General features: G+C 41.4%; 1 protein-coding gene across 1 annotated transcript in view; it reads right to left on the reverse strand.

The window, feature by feature from the left end:
* The window catches only part of CPLANE1 (ciliogenesis and planar polarity effector complex subunit 1), an 81,598-nt gene that overhangs the window by 14,494 nt on the left and 42,837 nt on the right, over positions 1–24,267 (reverse strand). The window contains exons 31-48 of the mRNA XM_081940547.1: positions 22,678–22,760; positions 21,583–21,654; positions 20,534–20,708; positions 15,194–15,472; positions 14,304–15,047; positions 13,988–14,151; positions 12,896–13,010; positions 10,758–10,809; positions 9,822–9,875; positions 9,178–9,276; positions 8,696–8,794; positions 6,269–6,375; positions 5,543–5,738; positions 4,715–4,947; positions 3,610–3,703; positions 2,447–2,605; positions 1,729–1,762; positions 510–641 (exon numbers count right to left, since the gene is read on the reverse strand). Coding sequence (XP_081796673.1) covers positions 510–641; positions 1,729–1,762; positions 2,447–2,605; positions 3,610–3,703; positions 4,715–4,947; positions 5,543–5,738; positions 6,269–6,375; positions 8,696–8,794; positions 9,178–9,276; positions 9,822–9,875; positions 10,758–10,809; positions 12,896–13,010; positions 13,988–14,151; positions 14,304–15,047; positions 15,194–15,472; positions 20,534–20,708; positions 21,583–21,654; positions 22,678–22,760 — 2,891 coding nt within the window. The remainder of the gene's footprint in view (positions 1–509; positions 642–1,728; positions 1,763–2,446; positions 2,606–3,609; positions 3,704–4,714; positions 4,948–5,542; positions 5,739–6,268; positions 6,376–8,695; positions 8,795–9,177; positions 9,277–9,821; positions 9,876–10,757; positions 10,810–12,895; positions 13,011–13,987; positions 14,152–14,303; positions 15,048–15,193; positions 15,473–20,533; positions 20,709–21,582; positions 21,655–22,677; positions 22,761–24,267) is intronic.

A 24,267-nucleotide genomic window follows, 5' to 3' on the forward strand; every position in this document is an offset into this window, starting at 1 on the left:
AACTCATGACAGTATCATGTGATGTATCGTGATTTCCCCCCCCCCCTTTGCTAAACTGGCTGTGGGTGCGGCCAGTGCGTGATGCATCTGGCCCGCGGTCCATGAGTTTGACAGCCCTGATTTGGAGATAAACACTAGTCCCAATTATTTAATTGACTGGTGGAAATCCTAGGTATGGAAACTAGCAATTCCATCTGCCTATGGATATTGATTCATTCATAGTCTGTTTGTCATTGGATGCACATGAGGTAAGCATCCCTGATCAGAATCACCAACCACTAGTAGTGACCACTACACAATTGAAATTGAACAGTGACTCTTTAGGCATTAAGGTCAGTGCATCTACAACGTGTATATAACCAGAATGACTACAGATAGTAAATGCATCTACTTCCTGTTTTTTGCCCTATCCAAAAGCAACTACTGTTTATCAGGTCTATACACCTGGGTGCATCATACAACCTAACATATGTAGATCAAAGTTATTAAAAGTATCAATGTAACACTACCTGGCTATTTTTTTAGCTTGGATTTCTGAAAGGCCCAACTCTGAAGCAGAAACCCCATTCTCCACTATAAGATCATTAATGATGTCCAAAACATCACTGAAGCCAGTGATTTGAAGGCAATCGTCTGAACATCTATAGAAAAAAAAACCTAATTAAATTGCTGCAAGCAGGAAAGCTACTTTTAAAAATATACACCGAGATCAAATAATATCACAACGACACTTCTAAACCTTTACACAAAACAATAACTGGAATATAAGGATGCCATGAATATACAAGCAAAAGATGGGTTTTAATCATTTTCTCACACCACAGGTCATTCTTGCTTAATGTCTGTTCATTCAGCAATCTTTCGAGCTTACAAGGCACTGAACAAATGGATGTTACAGCTGTTACAGTGCCCCATCAGTCACATGATCAGAATTCAGGTTCTTGGCAACCAGCCTGCATGTACAACCAGAGCTTGGACTCCAGCTTCCCCACATATCTATTTCTTCTGTCTTTTCGGCTGCCCTGCATGTTACTGTGGGCTACTCGACACCCCCCCCCCACCTGACATTGCCATCTTCTTCCACCCACTGTTGACCTGGGATCGGGGACTAGGCACAACCCTGGATGGACACGGGGAGCTTGACAGGGCCGATCTGCCAAAGGGAGCTCGCTAGGCCTTGCTAGGGAAGTGGCAGTGGGATAGAGTCAGCAGGCCATACAGGACAGAAGAAGGGCTGCTGCAGGCAGGCATCCAATGTGCCGGCGGGTGAAAAAATGGTGGGAGTGATTTCTGATTTCCTACCAGCTTCTTCATTGCTTTTGATTGTGGAAAGTTGGAAAAACATTAGAAATTATGACATGACCATGGCTTGCTGCAACACCAAAATCAGGACTTGCGCGCTGAACATCCAGATTGTGATCTGATGACCCCAGGAAAGCAGGGATGACTGGAATCTCTGAACTGATTATAAGCCCCCCTCATTCAGTTTCATCGTTATCTGTGAATGGTTGCTGAATGAGTGATTGTTTGGCTCTTCAACAAAATCTTTAGTAAATGCTCTATAATCACTATAAAAGAACTTCTTCCTATATTTTTGAAATCTGCCATTAAGTAGAAAGCAGAATCTATTTTCTAAACTGGTATACTGATAACAAAGTGGTAGGAACATTCCCCAATATGACTCTCCCCACTTCAGTAAATGCTTCTGAAATATTTTCTCATACATACCTCTCATATTGTTCTTCCATTTTAAAACTAATATCTATAAAAACAAAAACAAAAATCATCACTAACTTTTAGGGTTAATAAAAATAAACCAACTTTTAGCCTGGTTTATTAATACAATTAATTAAAATATTAATCACTTAAAATAATATTTCCTTTCCTTTCAAGTCAAGTCAAAGAATGTTATGGGTCAGTGACGGAGACTTCCTTATGCGATAAAACCTCAAAGGTCCCTGCCAGCTCTATTCTGATTGAATTTAATGTTAAAATATGGATATGCTACTAGCAAATAACATATTCTAAGGTAAAGGTTCTCCGCACACATATGTGCTAGTCGTTCCCAACTCTAGGGGGCGATGCTCATCTCAGTTTCAAAGCCGAAGAGCCAGCGCTGTCCAAAGGCGTCTCCGTGGTCATGTGGCTGGCATGACTACATGCCAAAGGCACACAGAATGCTGTTACCTTCCCATCAAAGTGGTACCTATTTTTCTACTTGCATTTTTTACGTGCTTTCAAACTGCTAGGTTGGCAGAAGCTGGGACAAGTAACGGGAGCTCACTGTTAGGCAGCACTAGGGATTCGAACCACTGAACTGCTGACCTTTCTGATCGACAAGCTCAGCATCTTAACCACTGAACCACCGCAACATATTCTATAAACAACTAAAAAGATCGTTTACAAAATTACCCAACAAAATGCAAAAAACAAGAAAGAGTAGTACCAGCAAACAACTCGTCGACCCTGGGATGATTAGCAGCTGATACTGAAGGTGAAACAGAAAGTGTTTTTAAGGCAATGAAATCCTTTGGGGAAGATTCTGCTTCTAAGAAGTCTTTTTCCTCTGTAAAATTCTCCACTCTTACACGGGTTGAATAACGTTCTAGTTGAACAGAAGAACAGAGTGAAACCAAAGTTCAAAGGAGGATCATATAAAAAGTTATGCGATGTTCAGGATAAAAGCTATGTTCCTCTCTTACAGAAATTACAACAAAGAATTGAGTGCAGATTTATTATGGCACTTGGATTGATGGGCAGGAAAGGGTGATAATCCTTTAAAACTCAGGACATGCTTATTGATACCATAGCATCACTTTAAAAAACCAAGAGATTTCAGTAGCATAATGACTCTTGTCAACTGCAGCTGTCAATCAGTCACTCAAGATGAAAGCAAATTGGCCACACTTATCTTCCATTGGTAGTTTCCCAAATATTTGTGGTCTAAAACAGAGTTATAAGACTGCTGGTTGGAGTTGGAAGACTAAGTAACATTATAACCAGAATTAATCAGTTTCCATAGCAAATTTCCAAGTTCAGTTCCAGTCCGGCTTTGATCTTTAAAATCTGTCCTGGGATTATGACCATTTGTTCAGTTACTGTTCAAAGGCATGATGGTGCTGAACAAATAGTTCTTATGACTGGTCCTTTGAGTTCCATCTGCTGCAACATCCCTACGGTCACTTGATCACAATCAGGTGACTGGTTGTAAGAAGCCACAGTCACATGATCATGATTTCTGACATTCCTGCTTATTTCCACAAGGAAATTCCATGGGGAATCCTGCAGAAAGTCATAAATTGCAATCATGTGAGCTTAAGATCCCACCACATCCTTGGGTTATGTTACGAACTAGTACTGCTTATTTAATTGCCTTTAATAAGTGATGCAGTCAAATGACATTGTGATTTATGACTGCACTGTTTAGTGATGGAAATCCTGATCCCCATTGTAACCTAAGACCAGACTTCTCTTCTTCTCTATATAGCTACCAAATCTATGTATTCCTATTATGTAAAGGGAGATATATTCTGAATCACCTATTCCCTTCCATATCAAATTGCCTTATAGTCATAATATCTCAACCCAGCCCCCAGTTAGTAAACTCACCTGCTTTGCAAAGCTGAACACCTGGTGCAAAGAACAATATGTCATCTTCTTCTTGCTCAGGTATCACACTGACATCTTTTGCAGTTTCCCCAAACTGTAAAAAAGACAGTTTCTCACCTACAGCTGCATATAATAAATATTACAATATATATGTCTTTTTCTGAGCATCTCTTTTCCATTTCAATCAATACACAATTTTAAGGTTAACCCAAATATACTGGAAAAAAATACAACTGTTAATATTTTTTTTAAATCTCTCCTTTGCTGATTTTTGTTCACATCTGCAGAAGTTTCTTTTATAAATTGGAAAGTACACCTACGTTTTTTAACACTGAGTTTATTGCGGTTTATTATTTTTGACAATATCTGTCCTCACAATGAAATAGTAATAAAATTCTACACTTTACATATTGGTTTGCATTTAACTTTTTTTCCATTAAAATCAATTAAAATCAATTAAAATTAAACTGATTACTGATCAATGAACTATTTTCTTCAATCACAGTAAATTTATTTACATCCCTAACTTTCACACAAAGTTTTCTAAGCAACTCACTACCAGCCAGAAATCTTGTATCATATCAAAGACATGTGCTTTCTCCTCCAGTTGAAAGTACATACAATTACAATCTATTTAAACAAATATCCTATTCAGGGGTGGGATTCAGCCGGTTTGGGTGAACTGGATGCTAATTTTACATCTGGTTCGCCAAACCAGTAGTTGGAAGGATTGACTGGCCCTGCCCCACCCCTTCCAGGAGTCTCCACGCAGCCCTTTCATCATGCCAGGTATGTCCAGGGCCCACGAAGAGGCTCTGGGAGGCAGAAAAATAGGCCTCCTGGAAGTTCCGGAAGTCACGAAACGGGCCTGTTTCCAGCCTCCGGAGCCTGGGGGAGGCTGTTTTCACCCTCCTGGAAGCTTAAGGAAAGCCTCCGGAGCCTCGGAAGGACCAACACATACATCGTCGTGGTGCAGGAGGCCGAGTAAGCCATGCCCACCCAGCAACCGGGCAGAGAATTGGTTGCTAAATTTTTTCAACCCACCCCTGAACCTGTTACCAAGGGGAGAAGGATTTAAAATAAAAAAACGTTAAGTGAAATATACCAATTTAGTAGTGCTATATTCTTTCTCCATTCTTTCTGTCAAATTTTGTAAGTACGATAGTTGTCTATCCATTTCTTGTAGTTTTCCAGAAAAATGCTGTCTACCGATCTTTTGTCCTGCGTAAATACTGGAAAAATCTTCATGAAGGAGACTTGACGTAAGACGATCGCCAGCATTTTCCTCCTCTGTTACACTTTGGGGTAGTAGAGATAATTCCATTTCGGGACTCTTGTCTTTTGATCAAAAAGAAAAAAAGCGCAAAATATTTCCAAATGCAGACGATTACAGGCAGTTATCAACATACAAGAGTTCGTTTAGTGACCATGCAAAGTTGCAAAGGCGCTGAAAAAGTGACATCTGACCTTTTTCAATTACAACCTTTGCAGCATCCCCATCATGTGATGGGAAGCATTTTGATCATGTGATCAAAATTCAGAGGATTGGCACCTGATTCATATTTATGACTGTTGCTATGGTCATGTGATCACCTTTTGTGACCCTCTGACAAGCAAAGTCAATGGGGAAGCCATATTCACTTAACAACCAGGTTACTAATTAATCAACTGCAGTGATTCACTTAACAACTGTGGCAAGAAAGGTTTTAAAAGGGGGCAAAACTCACTTAACAACAGAAAGTTTGAGCTCAATTGTGATCATATGTTGAGGACTACCTGCAAAGGGTTTAATTGAAAGTCACAATAAAGTTTTATTTATCTACAAAATTTCAAAGCATACTCACAAAGTGCCATCAAGCTCTCAGTATAGAGAGATACAGATAAGTACATTTTAAAAGCAAATGGTTGCAAAACAAAAATTGCAGATGTTTACCTTGTCTCTCAAATTCATCCAGTGGTAATACACTGGCAACAGAGATTTCTGGATAATACAGCTTTGTAGAAGCTGGGAATTCAGACTTCACAGGTTGTGTGACAATAGGCGGTGCAGCGGGCGCAGATTTAACTGGCAAATTCTTGAGAAGATCACCAGACTCTATATCGGTCACACTGATATATCTCTGTTCAGCCTACACCATATATTAAAACAAACCAACAAACCAAACTGTAAGTAGCAAACATGTTAAACTATGAAATATTTATAAAACTGAAGAACTGAACGTCTCCCATCCTGTAACTGACAAATTTACTGAATAGTTTAGACCAGGGGTGTCAAACTCGATTTCATTGAGGGCCGCATCAGGGTTGGGTTTGACCGGGGGGGGGGGGAAGGGTTGGGCATTGGCCAGGGTGGGCATGGCCAGCTCGATATCACTCGTGTCGGGGGTGCCAATGGTGGCCCAAGCGTTCTGCCAGGGAAAACGGGCTCCCAATCTCCGTTTTCGTTTGCCTCCTGCAAACCTCTGCCACGAAAACAGAGTTTGGGAGCCCTTTTTTGGTGACAGAGGCACTGTGGGCCAGTCCTTTGCTGTTTCCAGGGAGGCCTCGCGGGTCAGATCTAAGCACCCCGCAGGCTGGATCTGGGCCCCAGGTCTTAAGTTTGACACCTCTGGTTTAGACAGATGGCTGCATTTTCAGGAGATGTTTCTCATTGACTGACCAAATCAGATGAAGATGGCAAAGGTGTCCCTGTCGTTGCGCTGGTTGACTTAAAGTTGAAATACAACTCTGGCGGCAAAGTCTGAGGAACGCAAGAAGGCAACAGTTCTAAAGAAGAAGAAAATACAGTTAAAAGTCACCCAAGGTTCAGATGCAACTCGGAGAGCTGAAAAAGACTACTTGGAAAGATGAACAGCATGGCGATGACTCCTGAAATGCTAAAAATGTGATTGCAGAGCAAGTTGTTTTTTTGGATAGCCAAATAAAGTGTAAGCAAGCTTACTTCTAAGGTCATGTGTTTTGCTAAGGCCTTTGAAGCATCTTATTGTCGTTTAAAGTCGATGGCTTGGTTTAATTATCATTTAGAAGTTGGAAATACAGGTACATACAAGGAAAAAAAACATTGTGATGGGAGCCTTAAGCTAAATTTACTTAAAAACAAATGACCCTCACTTGAAAAAAAAATCTAGAAAATCTTGCGTTTGGGTAGTTGCTTCCTTGCTTCATCCATGGTGACCTTTACCCTCCTCACAAAAAGGATTTGGGTATGATTACAACTATCAAAATGGATGCAGTGGCTCACTGGCTAAGACGTTGAGCTTGTCGATCAGAAAGGTCGGCAGTTCAAATCCCTAGCGTAGAATAACGGAGTGAGCTCCTGTTACTTGTCCCAGCTTCTGCCAAACTGGCAGTTCAAAAGCATGTAAAAAAGCAAGTAGAAAAAAATAGGGACCACCTTTGGTGGGAAGCAGTGGTGGGTTCCTACCGATTTGGATTGGTTCAGCCAAACCAGCAGTGGTTTGGTGGCCTGAGTCGCTGGAACTGGCAGCGACCCAGGCCTGCCACATCCCTGAACCGGTTCCCTGGTCAGTGCCATTGGCACCACCATCTTGTTTTTCAGTTCTGCGCATGCGCAGAATGATTTTAATTGCACTGTGCATGCACATGCAGTGCAGATCAAGCGTGTGTGCATGCAAAGCATGCACACGAGCTAACTGGCAGTAGTGCCGACTGGAACCCACTCCTGGTGGGAAGGTAATAGTGTTCCGTGCACCTTCACCATTTAGTCATGGTGTCCACATGACCATGGAGACATCTTTCGACAGCGCTGGCTCTTTGGTTTTGAAACGGAGATGAGTTGGGAACGACTAGCACATAAGTGCGAGGGGAACATTTACCTTTCAACTATTAAAAAGTTTATCATTCTGATCTTAACCTTTAATAAAGATAACAACTGCTGGTATTCTGTTTTTGTCTACAAGTGGAAGAAAACTCTGAACATATATTTTAAGTTCTAAACTGCAGGAATAAAACAAACAATACTAAGCAAGTTTTGGATAAACTAAATTTGTATGCATACCCGTCATTAAAAATTTAATATTAATTTTCAAGAGCGCTATATTTTGTACAACAATCACAAGTTATGCAGGTAAGAGAACAGTAACATCTAAATCAATGACAGCATTATATAATAGTAATAAAAACAGTAGCCCCACATTCATTAGATTAAATAAAATATTCCTTTGCACAATATTATCAAAACTAGTATATAATGTCTATCTTTTAAAATTTAAAGACAGTGAAATTTGGTGATGTATTTTTCAGAGTAGATAAGCAGAATGCACACCTGTTTCAGAAGCAGAAGCGGAAGCAGAAATGATTGGCTGGTTTTTATTAGTTTCACCAATTATTTGTTCTGAGTCTGTTATAACATCCTGATGTGATTTTTCAACTTGATTAATGAGAAAAACATATATAAAGTCAGAAAGCTTTAGCAGAGAAACGTTCTATTTTTCATACACCAGAGATACTTCTGGGAATAATTAGATTTTATAAGCATTTTTGAGTATCTTCTGGATAAATTTAAAGTCAGAAAAAAAATCAATTTAGACCCGCTTGTTTCTTGAATGGATGATCTATCTGCCTTTGATGACTAGAAATATCTCCTGCTCCCAGACAGGAAGGTTGCTTTAATCAGTTCCCCATACAACAGCGGTTGGGAATTTCTCAGGCAGCAGACTTCACAAAATAAACATTTTAAAAGAAAAATCTCAACACCAAGGTCTCATATGATATTGTGAAGTTTTGGCATTTTAATCTAAATTGCTAAATGTTTGTCAATGGCAAAATTTCTGAACTCTCACAATATCTCGTCATTTTTCGCCTTACTTAATTTTATGGCTCCATGTTTCTTATAATTCCTATACGGTTTCCTTCAGCCCCTCTTTAATTCACCCCGGGGATAGCTTTGCAAAGAAAAGAATAGCAACGAGATAATAAAACTCAATAAAAAAATTTTTTTGTCCTTTAATGTCAGCAAAAGGCTGATAACTCAGGTCTTGAAACTCTGGAGACCACCAAGATATTTGTTTATTTCTGAAACGCAGATTTTTGTGCTTTTTCAAAAATAATTTGAAAGAAAACACACCTGTGACAGATGCAGAAGCAGAAGTGACTGATTGATTCCCAACAGATTCATCAATTAATTCTTCTGATACAGTTTGTATATTCTGAGATGATTTCAGAACTTTATTGCCATGAGAAAAAAATAAGATCAAGATGAATCAAGAGGAGAATGTATCCTGCTAAATTATTATAAAGGCGCTTATTCAGGAGTGAAAGGTTAGATAGTTTTGCAGGACAGAACAAATTTGAAATGCAGAAATGAAAGCGTATGAAAGGGCATTAATCTCACACAATTGTTACTTTGCAATCTACCATTCTACACAATTGTTACTTTGCAATCTACCATTCTACACAATTGTTACTTTGTAACCTACCAGTCAATGTTATTTGAGAAAATGGACATACATTTGTGCTCTTAGAGAACGCAAATTATGTTCGCGGGAAACCATTTCATTTTCAAAGCTTTAAGAAAACAGTCACAATAATTTCTTGCAAGAGTTTTACCAGTCTCTGTATTTGTGCTAGCGTCCTGAAGCTCTGCAGTCTTTTTTCCTACAGAAGCCAGGTAATGTAGCGCCGCTGATGAAATATACGTATCTGATTCTAAAATAATAGAAAGATAGGATTATTATCCAATTCAAAAAACAAAAATACTATTTCATTAGCTATTGCTAATTGCATCACTTTAGCCATTTGCATGAAAGCGGACAAAATCTAGTTATCTGCTTCGACGAGAAGGGGGGCAGAGATGGGATTCTACAGGTTTGGCTGGATTAGGTTATGTACCGGTAGCTCCGAAGATCAGCTGAGCGCGAACCAGTTCGCTCCGATCTTCAGGGGGGCCTGCCCGCCCGCCCGTGGGCTATATTCACCTGTATTTCCTTGTTTTTTACCCCAGCTGCTTTCCTGTGAACTGCGCACCTGCGCTCAGTGAATCGGTTAGGATCGCACCTCTGGAGGGAGGGGTGGTGGTTATGAAGAATATGAGCAGAACAGTACCCATGCTTAATTTCTTTCCTCTATAGGTCTGCCTACCAATTGTGTTTGTCACCTGCATTTTTTCCCTTAATTTTCTAATTCTGAAAACTAGTAGATGGGATCCAAGGGCAAACCTTCTTATGCTTCTCAGAACACTTGTCTTGACGTACCATTGTTCCGAAGCTCGTTGAAGTCAGTAAAGCTCAATTTGGCAGGGTGAGAGACTGAGAGAGGAGAAGGAGATGGATTAAAAAGAGAGACGAGGTAATCAAGCTTTACTGTCCAATGCTAATTCCTCCCAAACCTGGCTGTATTTATGTCCTATGAAATCACTCAAACGCTTCCCATCCACTGCCTGCGAAGGGAGTTTAATTACTTTAGCTACAGCAATAAATCTGGGAATTACAGCCAGTTTTAAGATGACATTTTATGCATCCTCATTACAAGAGTAAATAAATCTACATTTCTCTGTTCCGTCCAAGCAACTAGCTGAGGGTGAGAATTGCTTTTTCTTGTTGAAGAAGCACAGGAAGTATTTTTCCTTCCCATCAACAAAGGGAGTTTGGTTGGCCTTCACTCCTCATGTTCAGGAAGATGACAAGCTTTCTAATTATTAACTACTGATGATGATTTTTAATTTAACCTATGCTTTAAATTACAATGTACCGTATTTATTTTTATGTTTTATAGTCTGTATTAGGGTGATGCATGGACAAAAGAAATGGGATATGAATTCAGTACATGCATAAACAATAAACACTTACTCTGTTCCCTCCTACAGTGACCCCAATGCTGTTCTAATAAGCATACTTTAAGGAGAAATTAGTAAAACTTATAAGCACAATTGAAACACTAGAACTCTAAGTCAGAACCTGTTTAAAAACCTATCTTACCAGCAGGTACACTATCAGTAAAAATAACTTAAATATAGAGGCCAAGACAGATTTCTGAAAGTTTTCCATTAATCATTTGAGCAAAGATTAAGGGCTGCTAGTGAGAAATTTCATACTCAGTCTATATAGGTAACCATCACCATTCAACATACACCTGTGATATCCTGGAAAAAACATTCAATCTTTCAAGACAATTTTGCTGAAAAAACTTACTTGGTAATGAATTGGTATCACACGGGTCAGCACTTAATTCAGCTTGGGATTCCTGAGGGAAGAACAAGTATGATTAAACGTATACAAGTGATTTAATGTTAGTCATATACTAATATGACTAACTAATAGCACACTAATAGCATTTTCCAGTATATATTGTTAGGGAATAAGAAGATTAAGCAAGATTTAATTACAGTCCCAGACCAATAAAACAAATTCAGAATTTAAAATACAGAAACACCAGTAAAACACAACATTCAAAATACAAACAGATACACACATACCATCAAATCTGAAACAATTAATAAGAAGAGGTGCTGAACAAGGGATGCTCGGGAAAGGTACATGGGTTAGAAGGACGTACCCAAGCAACTTCCAACCTTCCCAGCTGGTTTCCCCATTGACTTTATTGTGGGAAGTTGCCATGGAGGACCACAAATTGTGATAACTTGATTGTAAGTTGCTGCAATCATAAATGCGAACCAAGCACTCAAATCACAATCATGTGATTATGGAGATGCTGGAATGGCTGAATTTCAAGAATCGGTTATAACCTGCACTCATTCAGCGCTTCAAACAATTGCTGAATGAGTGACTGTTAACGGAGGACAACTTGTATGTTTTTCAGTTAACAAATTACCCGTATTTATTCGAGTATAACGCGCACACGTGTATAACGCGCACCCCCTAATTTTTGATTAAAAATCGGTATAAAATTTTGTTTCACACCAAGCATTGTAATTGACAAAAATCCTGGAGACCCCCCCCCCCACGTCGTCCCTTCCACCCAGCCCTCACGGCGGCAGGTTGCTCACCTCCCCCGTTCTTGTAACACAGGTAGGGAAAGCGCCACACGTTGCCTAGCCCCACGGCGAAGCCCACGCAGGACATGATGAAATCCATCTGCCGGGTCCAAGTCTCTCTCTCGCGGGGCGGCAAGGCCAGGGTCGGCTTGCAGGAGTCCACGGCCTCCCCTTTGCTCCTGACTGAGGCTCCTTGGCACATGGCGGCTGCGGGGGGTCCCGTCTTTTTGTCCTGCGGTTTGACCGAGACACTGTAGATGCTGCCGCCGCCGCCGCCGCCTCCGCTCTCTGACGAAGCCCCCTTGGCTGGGAGACAAAGGAGGGGAAAGGCAGCAGGCAGCTGAGTTGCGAGTATTACAGCCGCTGCTGCCGCCGTTCACAGGACCCGCCTCTCACCCTCTTCCTCCAGTCGGCAGGATCTCGATCCGTCTGGAAGGGGGCGACTGGTACTCGGGAATCCCCCCAGGCACCATGGCCAAGGGGGCTTCGTCGGAGAGTGGAGGCGGCGGCGGCAGCATCTACAGCGTCTCGGTCGAACCGCAGGACAAAAAGACGGGACCCCCCGCAGCCGCCATGTGCCAAGGAGCCTCAGTCAGGAGCAAAGGGGAGGCCGTGGACTCCTGCAAGCCGACCCTGGCCTTGCCGCCTATAGTTGAGTTGCGAGTATTGCCGCCGCTGCTCTTCCTCCAGTCGGCAGGATCGAATGATTCAGGGGCTACCATGCCAAGTAAATTTCCCCCAGCCGCCACTGCCACCCCACCCCAGCCCTCGTTTATAACGCGCACCCACACTTTGATTCCTTTTTTTGGTACAAAATTTTGCGCGTTATACTCAAATAAATACGGTACCTAGTTGCCATTTTCTATAGCAGATCATTCCACCACATTTAATCTGCTTCGGTGAGTCCCATCATCAGTAAAAAAAACAATGCAAAGGGAATATATGACGCTGTCAAGTTCAAATGTATACATTGCATGCTGAATAGTTTTCTTCATTTGGAAAGTCTACATTCTGACAAGATATATTTGATGCCTCTTTCTTAAATAAGGATGATAGAACGTTTTGTCGTAGAACTATTATGTATTGACTACATTAAATCTGTCTTTACAGACAAATGAGGGTTTTTTTTTCTGGAACATTAGCAAACACAAATCAAGTCCAGAGTGAAAATGAATGAATGAGAAAAACATGGACTATTGCATCACTTAGTCCACTTCTATACAATATTTTACTATATTGTTATTTTTTTACTACCTTGTTATTTTTCTATATTTTACTTTAAAACCAAACAATATAAGGAAGATAATTATCAATTAACATTTCCTTAGTGCTTGCCTTTGTTGGCTTTACAGTATCAGGAAGAACAGAAGAATCATCTTGTTGATTAGTCACAATGGCTTTTATTTTTTCTTCCTTCTCCTTGATCCGATTTTCAATACGTCTCTTTTGTCTAGTGTGATAATAGAGAAATAGGTTGTTTGAAAAATTCCCAGAATGCTCCAGACTGAGTCCTATTCATCTGCCATAGGGCTTCCAAAGCAATATGATAGTTTTGCTTAGACTAGTAGATTGGAAGATGGTGCTAGACATATAATAAGCTGGTGAGACAATACCAGAATAAGTTCCCCTGCATATGTGTGCTAATTGTTTCTGGCTCTAGGGGGCAGTGCTCATCTCAGTTTCAAAGCTGAAGAGCCAGCGCTGTCCAAAGATGTCTCCATGGTCATGTGGCATGACTCAACGCGGAAGGCGCATGGAACGCTGTTACCTTCCCACCAAAGTGGTCCCTATTTTTCTACATGCATTTTTACATGCTTTCAAACTGCTAGGCTGGCAGTAGCTGGGACAAGTAACGGGAGCTCACCCCATTACGCAGCGCTAGGGATTCGAACTGCTGCATCTTACCCACTGAGCCACCGCTCGCTACAATACGAGAATAGAACTAGCTATATCAACTATCGGGTCACACAGAAATGTAATCAATATTTTCATAACGTATGGAGAAACTACACCAATGGTGGGTTACAGATGGTACGCCCCGGTACACGCGTACTGGAGCCAGCCCGGAGCACTGGATACCGTTCCGGTGCTCCAGAGGCCCACCCGCCCGCCCATGCTCCTTACCGGAGTTTAAAGGCTTTTGTGCTTCCACGCAGGCGCATGGCGCATATAGAGCCTGCGTGACACTCTGTGGAGCAGCTGGAGCGTCGCTGAGGAGCTTAAACACATGTGCGTGCTGCGTGCATCCATGAGGACGCTGCCGGCCCTATTCCAACTGTACCGGTTGGAACGGGATTTGCAACCCATCACTGAACTACACCTACTCTAATTTGCAGCATTTGTTACTTTACAAGAAAAGTTCTTCTCTCTTTAGTGCAAGAACTGCGATCAGATTTTGGTACATAGGATTAAACATTTGGTCTTTACCTTTTCTTATTACTCCTCACTTGTCTCGTCTCATTTACTTTAATGTTAGCTTTCAATAACTGCATCTGCTTGGGGTGATCTTTATGCTGTGGGTATTGAACAGAATGCTGGCTTTGTTCAAAGGCAATTAGATCTTGAAGGGGAATGAGCTTCGGTATCTGAAACTGTTCATAAAACAGAAGAGATCGTAAATAAATCCCAGTTTCCCTTTCAATATTTGGGGAGCAAATCAAGTTGAGAAACACTTCATTTATGAATGAAAGGGCTGTTAGGACATCCACACTAAAATAATACACGTATTTTATAAAACCATTACCTTGGTTAGTGGAAGCAAATTAGAATGAAGCAATGGTAATCCTGTCTGTCCAAGGGGTGCTCTGCAATCTGTGTTTTTTGTTGTAAATGTACTTAGTGAACATTTGGATTGTGGGCTAGTCTTCAGATATAACAAAGGAATTTCAGTAAAAGGCCCATAGGCTTGATGTGAATTGATTGCATGGTCAACCAATGGTTTTTCTGCCCTCAGACGCTCATGGCAGGGTTGTAACGGTGCTGAACCTTCCTTTGTGCCATATTCATCTACAGGAAACTGTTTGGAAATCCCTGTCTTGACGTGTTCTGCCCAACGCTTTGTCTGCTCTTGTGCCTGGTTCATAACATTTTGATCATAGCGGTTCAGGTTTAGATGTGTTCCTGTCTCATTTGTGGGTTCTGACATCTGTAAACCGGGAGAATTTTGTGCCAGAGAAGATGGGGGCCCCCAGGCTTCTCTTGGTCCTGACGATGGCCCAGAAGATCTGCGGAGGGTTACTGGGCAGAAATTGAATGCCTGAAATTGATAACTTGTTTTTAGCTTAAGCAAAGGAAATCCCTCTGCATTATTTAAGGGTTTTGCCAATGGAATAAGCTTTGGTTTCTTCTCAGCATTAAGGGAAACAGACAACAGTGGGAATGGCCTGGCTGGATTCTGATGAGGTGAGCTTTGAAGTGGCAGCATCAATCTTGCACCGACAGACTGACTCTCTCGTAACGCTGAAGTATCGTTAGTGTGCACAGATCTCTAATAAGACAAAAGATAACAATGTAAGGTTTTTTTAAATATATATATACTTGATGATCAATGAGGGGATCTTTCGGAAACCTGACACACATTCAACAAAAACCTGGAATATGAGTTTTAAAGCTTTAAAAATCTCAGCAACTCACCTGGTTCTGATCAGGTAAGTTCTTTTCTTCCTGAGAGCTGTTCTTTTTCTGACCAACATTCCAGCTGTTTTCCAGAGTTGGTACCTGATGGTCAGTAGGCTTTTGAACACCACCTGCTGGCTGCACAGGGGGAGATCGATGGATATTATTCCCTTCCGTGCTTGAAGCCCAGTTTCTTCCTAATGGAAAGGATTGAGGTTGCTGCATCTGCTGTGACGTATTTGGCAAATTGGCAAATCCAACTATCTGCATGAGGCTCAGATAGTTAATCTGTTGTAGCTAGAATATAAGAAATTAATACATTTACTAAAAATGTGTCTTAGCTAAAATTTATGACCGAAAATATTGACAACTATGCAGTTAACATATTAAAACAGGTAAAAGCCAAAATATTATCCTTCTTCAATAATCACATTGTTATGACCCTTGCATCAAGTTTCGGGAAATGTGACCAGTAATTTAAGAATAAGAGATAATTTAACCTTATCCTTAATTGTAAAAACCACTGCACAAAAACTTGTAACCAAACGACATGCTTGATGAAATTGTTTTTTTTTTTACTTCCCTGCTCTTGTTCTGTATGTGTTGTTTTGTCTTTTTTAAAGAAAAATAAATAAAAAATTAAAAAAAAAGAATAGGAGATAATTTTAAGGGCAGTAAAGTTAGGAGACAGATAAATACCAAATATTTTACTCCATAGCCACATTAGGCATAGTTTTAGATTATATTTGAAGTACGGGTAGCATGTTTGTAGAATTTTCATTGTGTTTCACTCATCTGTAAAAACATGTCCACTATTCAGAAGTCAATTACTTGTGTCAAACTTCCAGTTGTACATCTAATGCACAGAAGGGTAAATAGGATTGGTCCAAATAGGCTTACTTGCAACTATACCTCTAATCTCTATGAAGTCAGCAGATTATTTGAAGAATAAAGAAACTCTGGCTTCAAACTCAACTAACAGAAATGTGCTATTCTTGGAAGCATTACCGAATCCGTCTGTCATTATCTTCTGGGATGTTTAATCATCAACCATTGTCTTCCCAGTTTTGCCATCAGCTAAAATACCCAAACAAGTACCAACCAAGCTTGATCCTGTCTAGTTTTTAAGGTGGGCCATGGTTGGCTGGTGTTGCCCATTTCTGAGGCATAATACAGGAGTAGAGCTGCATTGGGCAAAATATTTCTAACGCAATTGGTTATTTCAAACTTACTGGAAGCATTCTGAATTCAAAGTAGGCTTTTCTGGACTTGAAAAATTTCTAATAAGTTGGGAATGACCCTGGAACACTTTTGGTGAGAGTTTAAAAGTCCAGTTCAAGCTCAAAATATTTCAAACTCAAAATATCTTGCATACTTACTTCTGCAAAGAAATACGTATCTTTTTCTATGTTCTGAATTTTACAGAAACATTAGATCTGGAATCCTTTGGTCTCCTGTGCCCGCATTTTAATTTTGAAATACAACTCAAGACAACAAACAGTAATACAGAAGCTCGCATGCCAAAAGTGGGGGGAGCACAGGTGTGTGTGTGTCGTGAGTGGGAAGTCACTTCCGGTTTGTCTGTTGGCCGTTTTCAGTCCTCCGGAGCCTTCAGGGAAGCCTCTGGAAGGCCCCTGGTTCTGTTCCTGAACTTCCGGTTTGCCCGTAGGGCCGGTTTTTGCGCTCCGGAGGCTTCAGGGAAGTTCGTGAAGCCTCCGGAGGGCCTCCGGGGGGGGGGGAGGAGGTCGTTTTTGCCCTCCCCAGCGCTGGCCAGCTGACAGGGCAATGCCTTGCATGCCCTGAAAAATGGCTCACGTGCCATAAGTTCTCCATCCCGGCCTTATACAATGCATCTAATTGTCTTATTTTTAAGGAGGAAAAAATGATAATTTTGTTTTTATTTATGATGATTTAATTTTTTAAAAAATACATCATCTTAAGAATTTTCAGTTCTTCAAATTGAAACATTTTCTTTGACCAAAGCAAATTATTGATCATATCATATCTTTAGCAACATCAATGAAGCCACATCAGCTATTCATTTAAAAAAAACTGTGAAATTGTGTGGTTGTTGAGAGAAGGATACATACAAACAGATTGACTCCCCAAACAGGTTTGACGCCAAATACATAGAAGCAGAGATTAGATTCAAATTGAGAGGCAAAGTCAAGAGATAGTCTCAACTGCTTTTCTATGTGTTCGATTTTTTATTGCTTCAGCATCTTCCATATACTGCAAATTGCCTCTGAATTCTATGTATGTCATGCGAGTATCTCCATATAAGTAATCCATAAATAGATACTGATGAATTATCTATATTACAGAATATAAATTATACTACAGACATATAAACATCCTTAGACCATTCCATGAATTTAATACATTCTAAGGCAGGGGTCCCCAAACTGTGGGCCACTACGGAGCCATGGCCTATTGGCCCTTGGGCTATGTGAATAGCTGGCCAGTGCATGAAGACTCCACTTGTGCATGCACTTGTGGCCCCACTCATGCAAGCATTGCTGCAAGCATCAGGGGCACTTGCGGCACCACTCACGCAAGCAATGGGTGTTTGGGCACACTCGCATGCGTGCGCCTCCCCCCCCACAAAACCATCCAATTTCCCCCTCCCCCACTCCGGGCCGCCAACCAGGAAAGCTTGGGGAACTCTGTTCTAAGGCATGTGCCTATATTTTTCATAATATAGGCCCAACACACGAGGGAGGACACACTCTGGACCTTGTTTTTGTCTCTGGCCAGTGGTTGAGTGATCTGGGAGGAGGGGACTTAACCATCACTCCCCTGTCATGGTCAGATCACTCACTCCTTCGTCTTGACTTCCCTGGTGCTACCTCCCGCCGCGGGGAGGCGGAACCGGAAAGTTCCAGATGGTTCCGCCCCAGGCGCCTGATGGAACCTGATAGGTTCCAGACGGAGCTTGGGCCACCTCCTGTAACCTTGACCCGCCCCCGGGTAGGGGACCTGGTGGTTGCGTGGAATAATGCAACTACCGGGGCCTTGAACCGGATGGCGCCTTTGCGGCCTCTCCGGCGGCAACGATCCACCCTAGCCCCTTGGTTTACCGAGGAGCTGAGGGTGATGAAATGCCGCAAGAGACGTCTAGAGAGTCGTTGGAGATCCTCTCGCTCCGAATTTGATCGAACACAGGTACGAGCCCATTTAAGGACGTACCTTGTGGCATTGAGAGCGGCCAAACATCAATATTGTGCCACTCTCATTGCGTCCGCGGAGAACCGCCCTGCTGCCCTGTTTCGGGTGTCCCGCTCCCTCTTGTTTCAGAGGCCGCGGGAGGCCCCTTTACAGGGCAGGGCAGAGGAATTTGGTAAATATCTGCAGGATAAAATCGCTCAAATCTGGAGAGACTGGGTTCCAGTCAGTGGTCCAGTGGAGACGCCCATGGCGAGTCTTGAGGTTTCGATCTGGGAGGAGTTTGACTTGGTTGCCATCGAGGATTTGGACAGATTGCGTGGACGACTGCGACCCACCACATGTTTATTGGACCCGTGTCCCTCCTGGCTTGTACTGGCATCCTGGGAGGTTACACGAGACTGGCTCCTGGGCCTAGTGAATGCTTCGTTGGGCGAGGGGGTCTCTCCCGGCCGCCTTGAAAGAGGCGGTGGTGAGACCCTTGCTCAAGAAGCCTTCCCTGGACCCTTTGGAGCTGGCCAATTATCGTCCTGTCTCCAACCTTCCCTTTTTGGCGAAGGTTGTAGAGAGTGTGGTGGCCCACCAGTTCCCACGACATCTGGAGGAAAATGATTATCTAGACCCGCGCCAGTCCGGCTTCCGCCCCGGTCACAGCACGGAGACGGCCTTGGTCGCGTTGGTGGATGATCTCTGGAGGGCCAGAGATAGAGGTTGTTCCTCTATCCTGGTCCTATTAGACCTCTCGGCGGCTTTTGATACCATCGACCATGGTATCCTGCTGCGCCGGCTGGAGGGGTTGGGGGTCCGGGGCACCGTCTTGCGGTGGTTCGGCTCCTTCCTTTCTGACCGGACGCAGCGTGTGTTGACAGGAGAAGAGAGGTCGACCCTACGCCCCCTTACTTGTGGGGTGCCACAGGGGTCGGTCCTCTCGCCACTCCTGTTCAACACATATATGAAGCCGCTGGGTGAGATCATCCGTGGTTTCGGGGTGGGATACCATCTGTACGCTGATGATACTCAGCTGTACTTTTCCACCCCGAACCACCCCAACGAGGCCATCGAAGTGATGTCCCGGTGTGTGGAAGCCGTATGGATCTGGATGGATGACAACCGACTCAAGCTCAACCCTTCCAAGACGGAGTGGCTATGGGTACCAGCCCCCCGGTTCAGCCAATTAATTCCATCATTGGCCATTGGGGGCATTCATCTTGCCCCCGTGGAGCGGGCGCGCAATTTGGGCGTCCTCCTGGATGCCCGGCTGTCCATGGATGACCATGTGACAGCCGTGGCAAGGGGGGCGTTCCACCAGGTTCGCCTGGTGCGCCAATTGCGCCCCCTACTGGACCGGGATGCCTTGCGCACAGTCACTCATGCGCTGGTGACGTCTCGCTTGGACTACTGTAACGCTCTCTACATGGGGCTTCCCTTGAAATGCACCCGGAGGCTGCAGTTGGTCCAGAACGCAGCCGCGCAGGTAATTATGGGGAGTACTAGGTACTCCCATGTGACACCGTTCCTGCGCGAGCTGCACTGGCTTCCTGTGGTCTATCGGGTGCGTTTCAAGGTTTTGATAACTATCTTTAAAGCGCTCCATGGCTTAGGACCTAGTTACTTGCGGGATCGTATTCTGCCCCATACATCCCTGCGACCAATTCGCTCGCACAGAGAGGGGCTCCTCCAGGTGCCGTCCGCTAGACAATGTCGTGGGGCGGCGCCTAGGAGTAGAGCCTTCTCTGTGGCGGGCCCAGCCCTGTGGAATGACCTCCCTCCGGATATTAGGAATACCTCTGACCTCCGCTCCTTCCGTATTAAGCTTAAGACCCACCTATTCCAAGCAGCTGGCCTGGCTCAACTTTGATCTAACCATATCGCTCCTGACGGGTTTTTAACTGGGTATTTTAATTATATTTAATTTCTAGGGGTTTTATATACTGTATTTTAATTGTTTTTATCAATCGACCTCCTCCTTGTGTATGTTTTAGTGTATGTCTTTGCTATATGTTTGTTTTGTTTACATATTTATTTCGTATGTTTCGTTGTACGCCGCCCCGAGTCCTTCGGGAGAGGGTGCGGCTAAGATATATTATTATTATTATTATTATTATTATTATTATTATTATTATTATTATTATTATTATTATTATTATTATTATTATTATTATTATTATTATTATTATTATGTTATATTTTCACCTGAATCAGCTTAAACATTTCGTCTTGTAGCATTTGCCCAACAACCTCTGAAGTGTTTGGTGGTTGTGCTGTCGTTTCTCTATTGATCATCTCTGTTTTTACACCAGCATCATTTGAAGGAATGTCTGACACCTCTGTGAAAGAAAGCTGATCATCTGAAACAGTGATGTCTACACTGCAGATAGAAAAAGGGAAATTAGCTGTGATAAACAGAGAAATCAGGAGTCTTAACTTTTTTCTCAGATATGTAATTTATACATAGTTCTGTAGAGCTGTACACAAAGTCTGAAATAGCAGGGACAAGCGACTCTAAGGAAAATTGCACATTTAGGATGTACTGTAATTTGCTAATGGTTGAAGACTATGAAACAAATAGTTCCTGCTTAGGAAGTGACTACTCAGAGGGGATCATAGGAGTATCTGACTCTCTGAAACAGCTATCGTGAGCAATCCTTAAATAATAAAAGTTATGAAAGTCTGCTTTCTTTGAAAGGCAAGCTGTGGAAGCTGCACACTGGTAAACCCAGATATAAAATTACAAGAGGAACATGAGAGAATAAAGTTCCATTACATCTGATATCTCCTTATTATGTCCTTATTTAGGTTCCCCCTCTCCTCTCCAAAGTGATAGTGACATTCTTTTGAGTAGTTATACACATATCTCCAGTTACTCTTTCATAAGTCAACATTATAGACAATAATCTCTGCTCTTCAGACACAATTCCAGGAAGATTATAATAATTAGCAATCTATCAATTTAAAATTCCTCCGTCTGGAATTCTTCTTCTTCAAACGTTCCACTTTAGGATAGGAATTAAGTACTGGCACTGCTGCCATGTATTTAAATAACTCCCAGTCTTCCTGGGACTGCCCAGTTCTTCCAAGGCAGTTCAGAAATAAATCTACGGATAAGCAACCATGAACTCATAACAATGGATTAAATTTCGGAAATTGTGATTTTTCAAACTAATAGTAAAATGCTAGAAATTAACGGAATGGGTAAAGGACAGAACTTCATAAATTTTAGAAAATAATTTAATGACACTTACCTAGCTGTTTCCGCCCTCTTTTCAGAACAAAATGAAAGGGAAAAATCACTGGGAACTACTTCAACTGTACTGCTGGAGATACAAAAAATGTTTATCTTTAACATATGATAAATCTTGATTTGAATGCATGCAAATGAATTTTAACTAAGCAATTTTAATTAAAAGTTTTTTAAATGTATTACTTACTATTTATTCTTTATCATAGCAGTAAGCTCTTTTGTAAACTCTGTTTTTAAACAAACATTGTTACCCTGTGCACAACTTTGGACTGTTTACATCTGGTCTCTGTAACCAGTAGTAACTAAGTCAACAACACATTTTGTCAACATCTAAGTGACAAGCATGCTAGGTTGAAATAATAACTGCTCAAAAAAGAAAAGGAAACCAGTACTATTAAAAGATCAAAAGTTAATTTCTAAAGGGAGTTCCTATATACTTTTTTTTCAAGGACAAATTATTCATTTAAATCATTTACAAAAACATCATTAGTTATGGAAAGACAATTTAAAGAGGCTAAAATTAACAAAGAGCAATTTTATGAATCATTTTTGAAATATGTCTGATTACATTGTATATTAATATTGTTAATGCTATGTTAATATGTAAATATACTGTATATTAACAGTATATTAAAATTCACAGCTCTCATCAATAAACATTACATTGTAGGTAGAAAAGGATAGAATCCAATGATGGAATTGTTCTAAATTCTTTATTTCCTAAGCAGCTAAGAGCACTTTGAAGTAAAAAAGCAAGATTTCAGTCATCTTTACTTCCTGGTCTATTTCTAGATTCATGTGGGCTCCAGAACATTCAAGAAAATAGATATGTCAATCTGGAAGCACTTCACTGTGAAGCACTCATGGATATTAAAATGATGTACTGCTATTTATTGAGAAAGAAACCCTCAGATATATCAGCAGATAATATGTGGGAATAGATCAGGGCTTCCTACTGCTTATGTAGAACAAAGCTGTGAAACTATTCACCTGCTGGTTAAATTCTGATACATACTTGTAATAATCAGCAAATAAAAATAAAGCGAAGAATGAAACATGCAGACGAAGAGTTATACAGCGTATTAATTTCTCTCACCCATCCAGTTTTGAACATTTTCCCTTAGAAGTTTCCATTAAAGGTTCATCCTGTTGACATTCTACTTTTGATTCAGAGAGATGCTGTGATTTAAGGAGTATTTAAGCATATATTAACATGTTATCATTCCACCACTTTTAAATGATAAAATTTACTACTTATTTATTCCACTAATACTCTAATTGTCAGCCAATTGTTGGAATTTCTTAAAAGGTCAATCCTGTGATGAGGGCGTACAGCCAAGGTTATTTGTGCTCATATAATATACAATATTGTTATGAGTATCTTGTAAAACATACAGCTTGCAGTGTCATTTTACAGATTCAATATCTAACAAGACTGAAAAAAATGAGTTTGAGTAACCTTTTTTGGAAGGAGGAGGGAAACTACTTTCAGTCTGTTATATAAGGAATAATTTTTTTAAAAAGGTAGAAAAAATGGAGCAGGGACCAGAAATAAAATATCTGCAAATATTAGTTTCTAATCTATTACTATATTTTATTCAATAGAAAAGTACAGGTCTACCACCTTGACCCCCTCGGAGAACAATAATTAAATGCAGAGAAAGTAATCTTATTATCAACTTAATTAATTGTAATTTACTGAATATGTATATGTTTTTGATAATTCGGTTCCTAAAAACCAACTACTCAAAAACTGTTTCTTCAGTTTTAAACAGCTTGTGCATCCTAGCTAAAAATTAAAATTCAATGACAACCAGTAGCTCTTTTCAGAGTAATTTTCAAAGAGCCTTAGAATATAAAGTCATGAAATCGAAGAAACTCTGAGAGGCAAAATTGAAGCAGAAAACTGTTACCAGTTTTAAATTTTGACAAAGAATGAGGAACACTGTTGTGATGAAAAAGTTATTGGACATGGAACATTTGAAACAAAAAACTATAGTTCTTTTTTCAAAGAAATCAAAGAAATCTCCATGATACTTCATTAACAATCTATAAACTATCACTCATCATTAATCTGAATTTTTTTATTCAGAGTTTATGCTTTTTATGCTATCAGAGAAAGCATAAGTATAGGACAATGATGTCTAACCTTTTTCTTATGGCGTGCCAAAATTGTGCGCATGCGTGCTATCACGTGCCCACACCAGTTCAATCCTCCCTGTGCCCCATGCATGTGCGTGTGACTACCCCCCCCCCCATGCATGCACACACAAACCCGCCCCCCAGGTCTGGAGGCTTTCCTGAAGCCTGGGGAGGGCAAAAACAACCCCGCCGGCCCCCTGGAGACCCTCTGGAAGCCCCCAAGCTTTAGGAAAGACTCTGGAGGCTGGGGAGGACGAAAAACAGCCCCAATGGGCCAACCAGAATTTCGGAAATGATCCATTTCTGGCTTCCGGAGGGCCTTCAGAGGAGGCCATTTTTGCCCTCCCCAGGCTTCAGGAAAGCCTCTGGAGGCTTGGGGAGGGTGAAAAACAATCCCAACAGGCCAACCAGAAGTTTGTGCCCTCCAGAAGGCCGAAAATCAACTGATGGCTGGCGTGCCAGCAAATATGGCTCCAGGTGCCACCTGTGGCACACGTGCCATAGGTTCACCATCACGGGTATAGGATATATGTTTCTCCTGATT

Source organism: Natrix helvetica (assembly GCF_964273705.1).
Source record: "Natrix helvetica genome assembly, chromosome: 2".
Lineage (NCBI taxonomy): Eukaryota > Metazoa > Chordata > Lepidosauria > Squamata > Natricidae > Natrix > Natrix helvetica.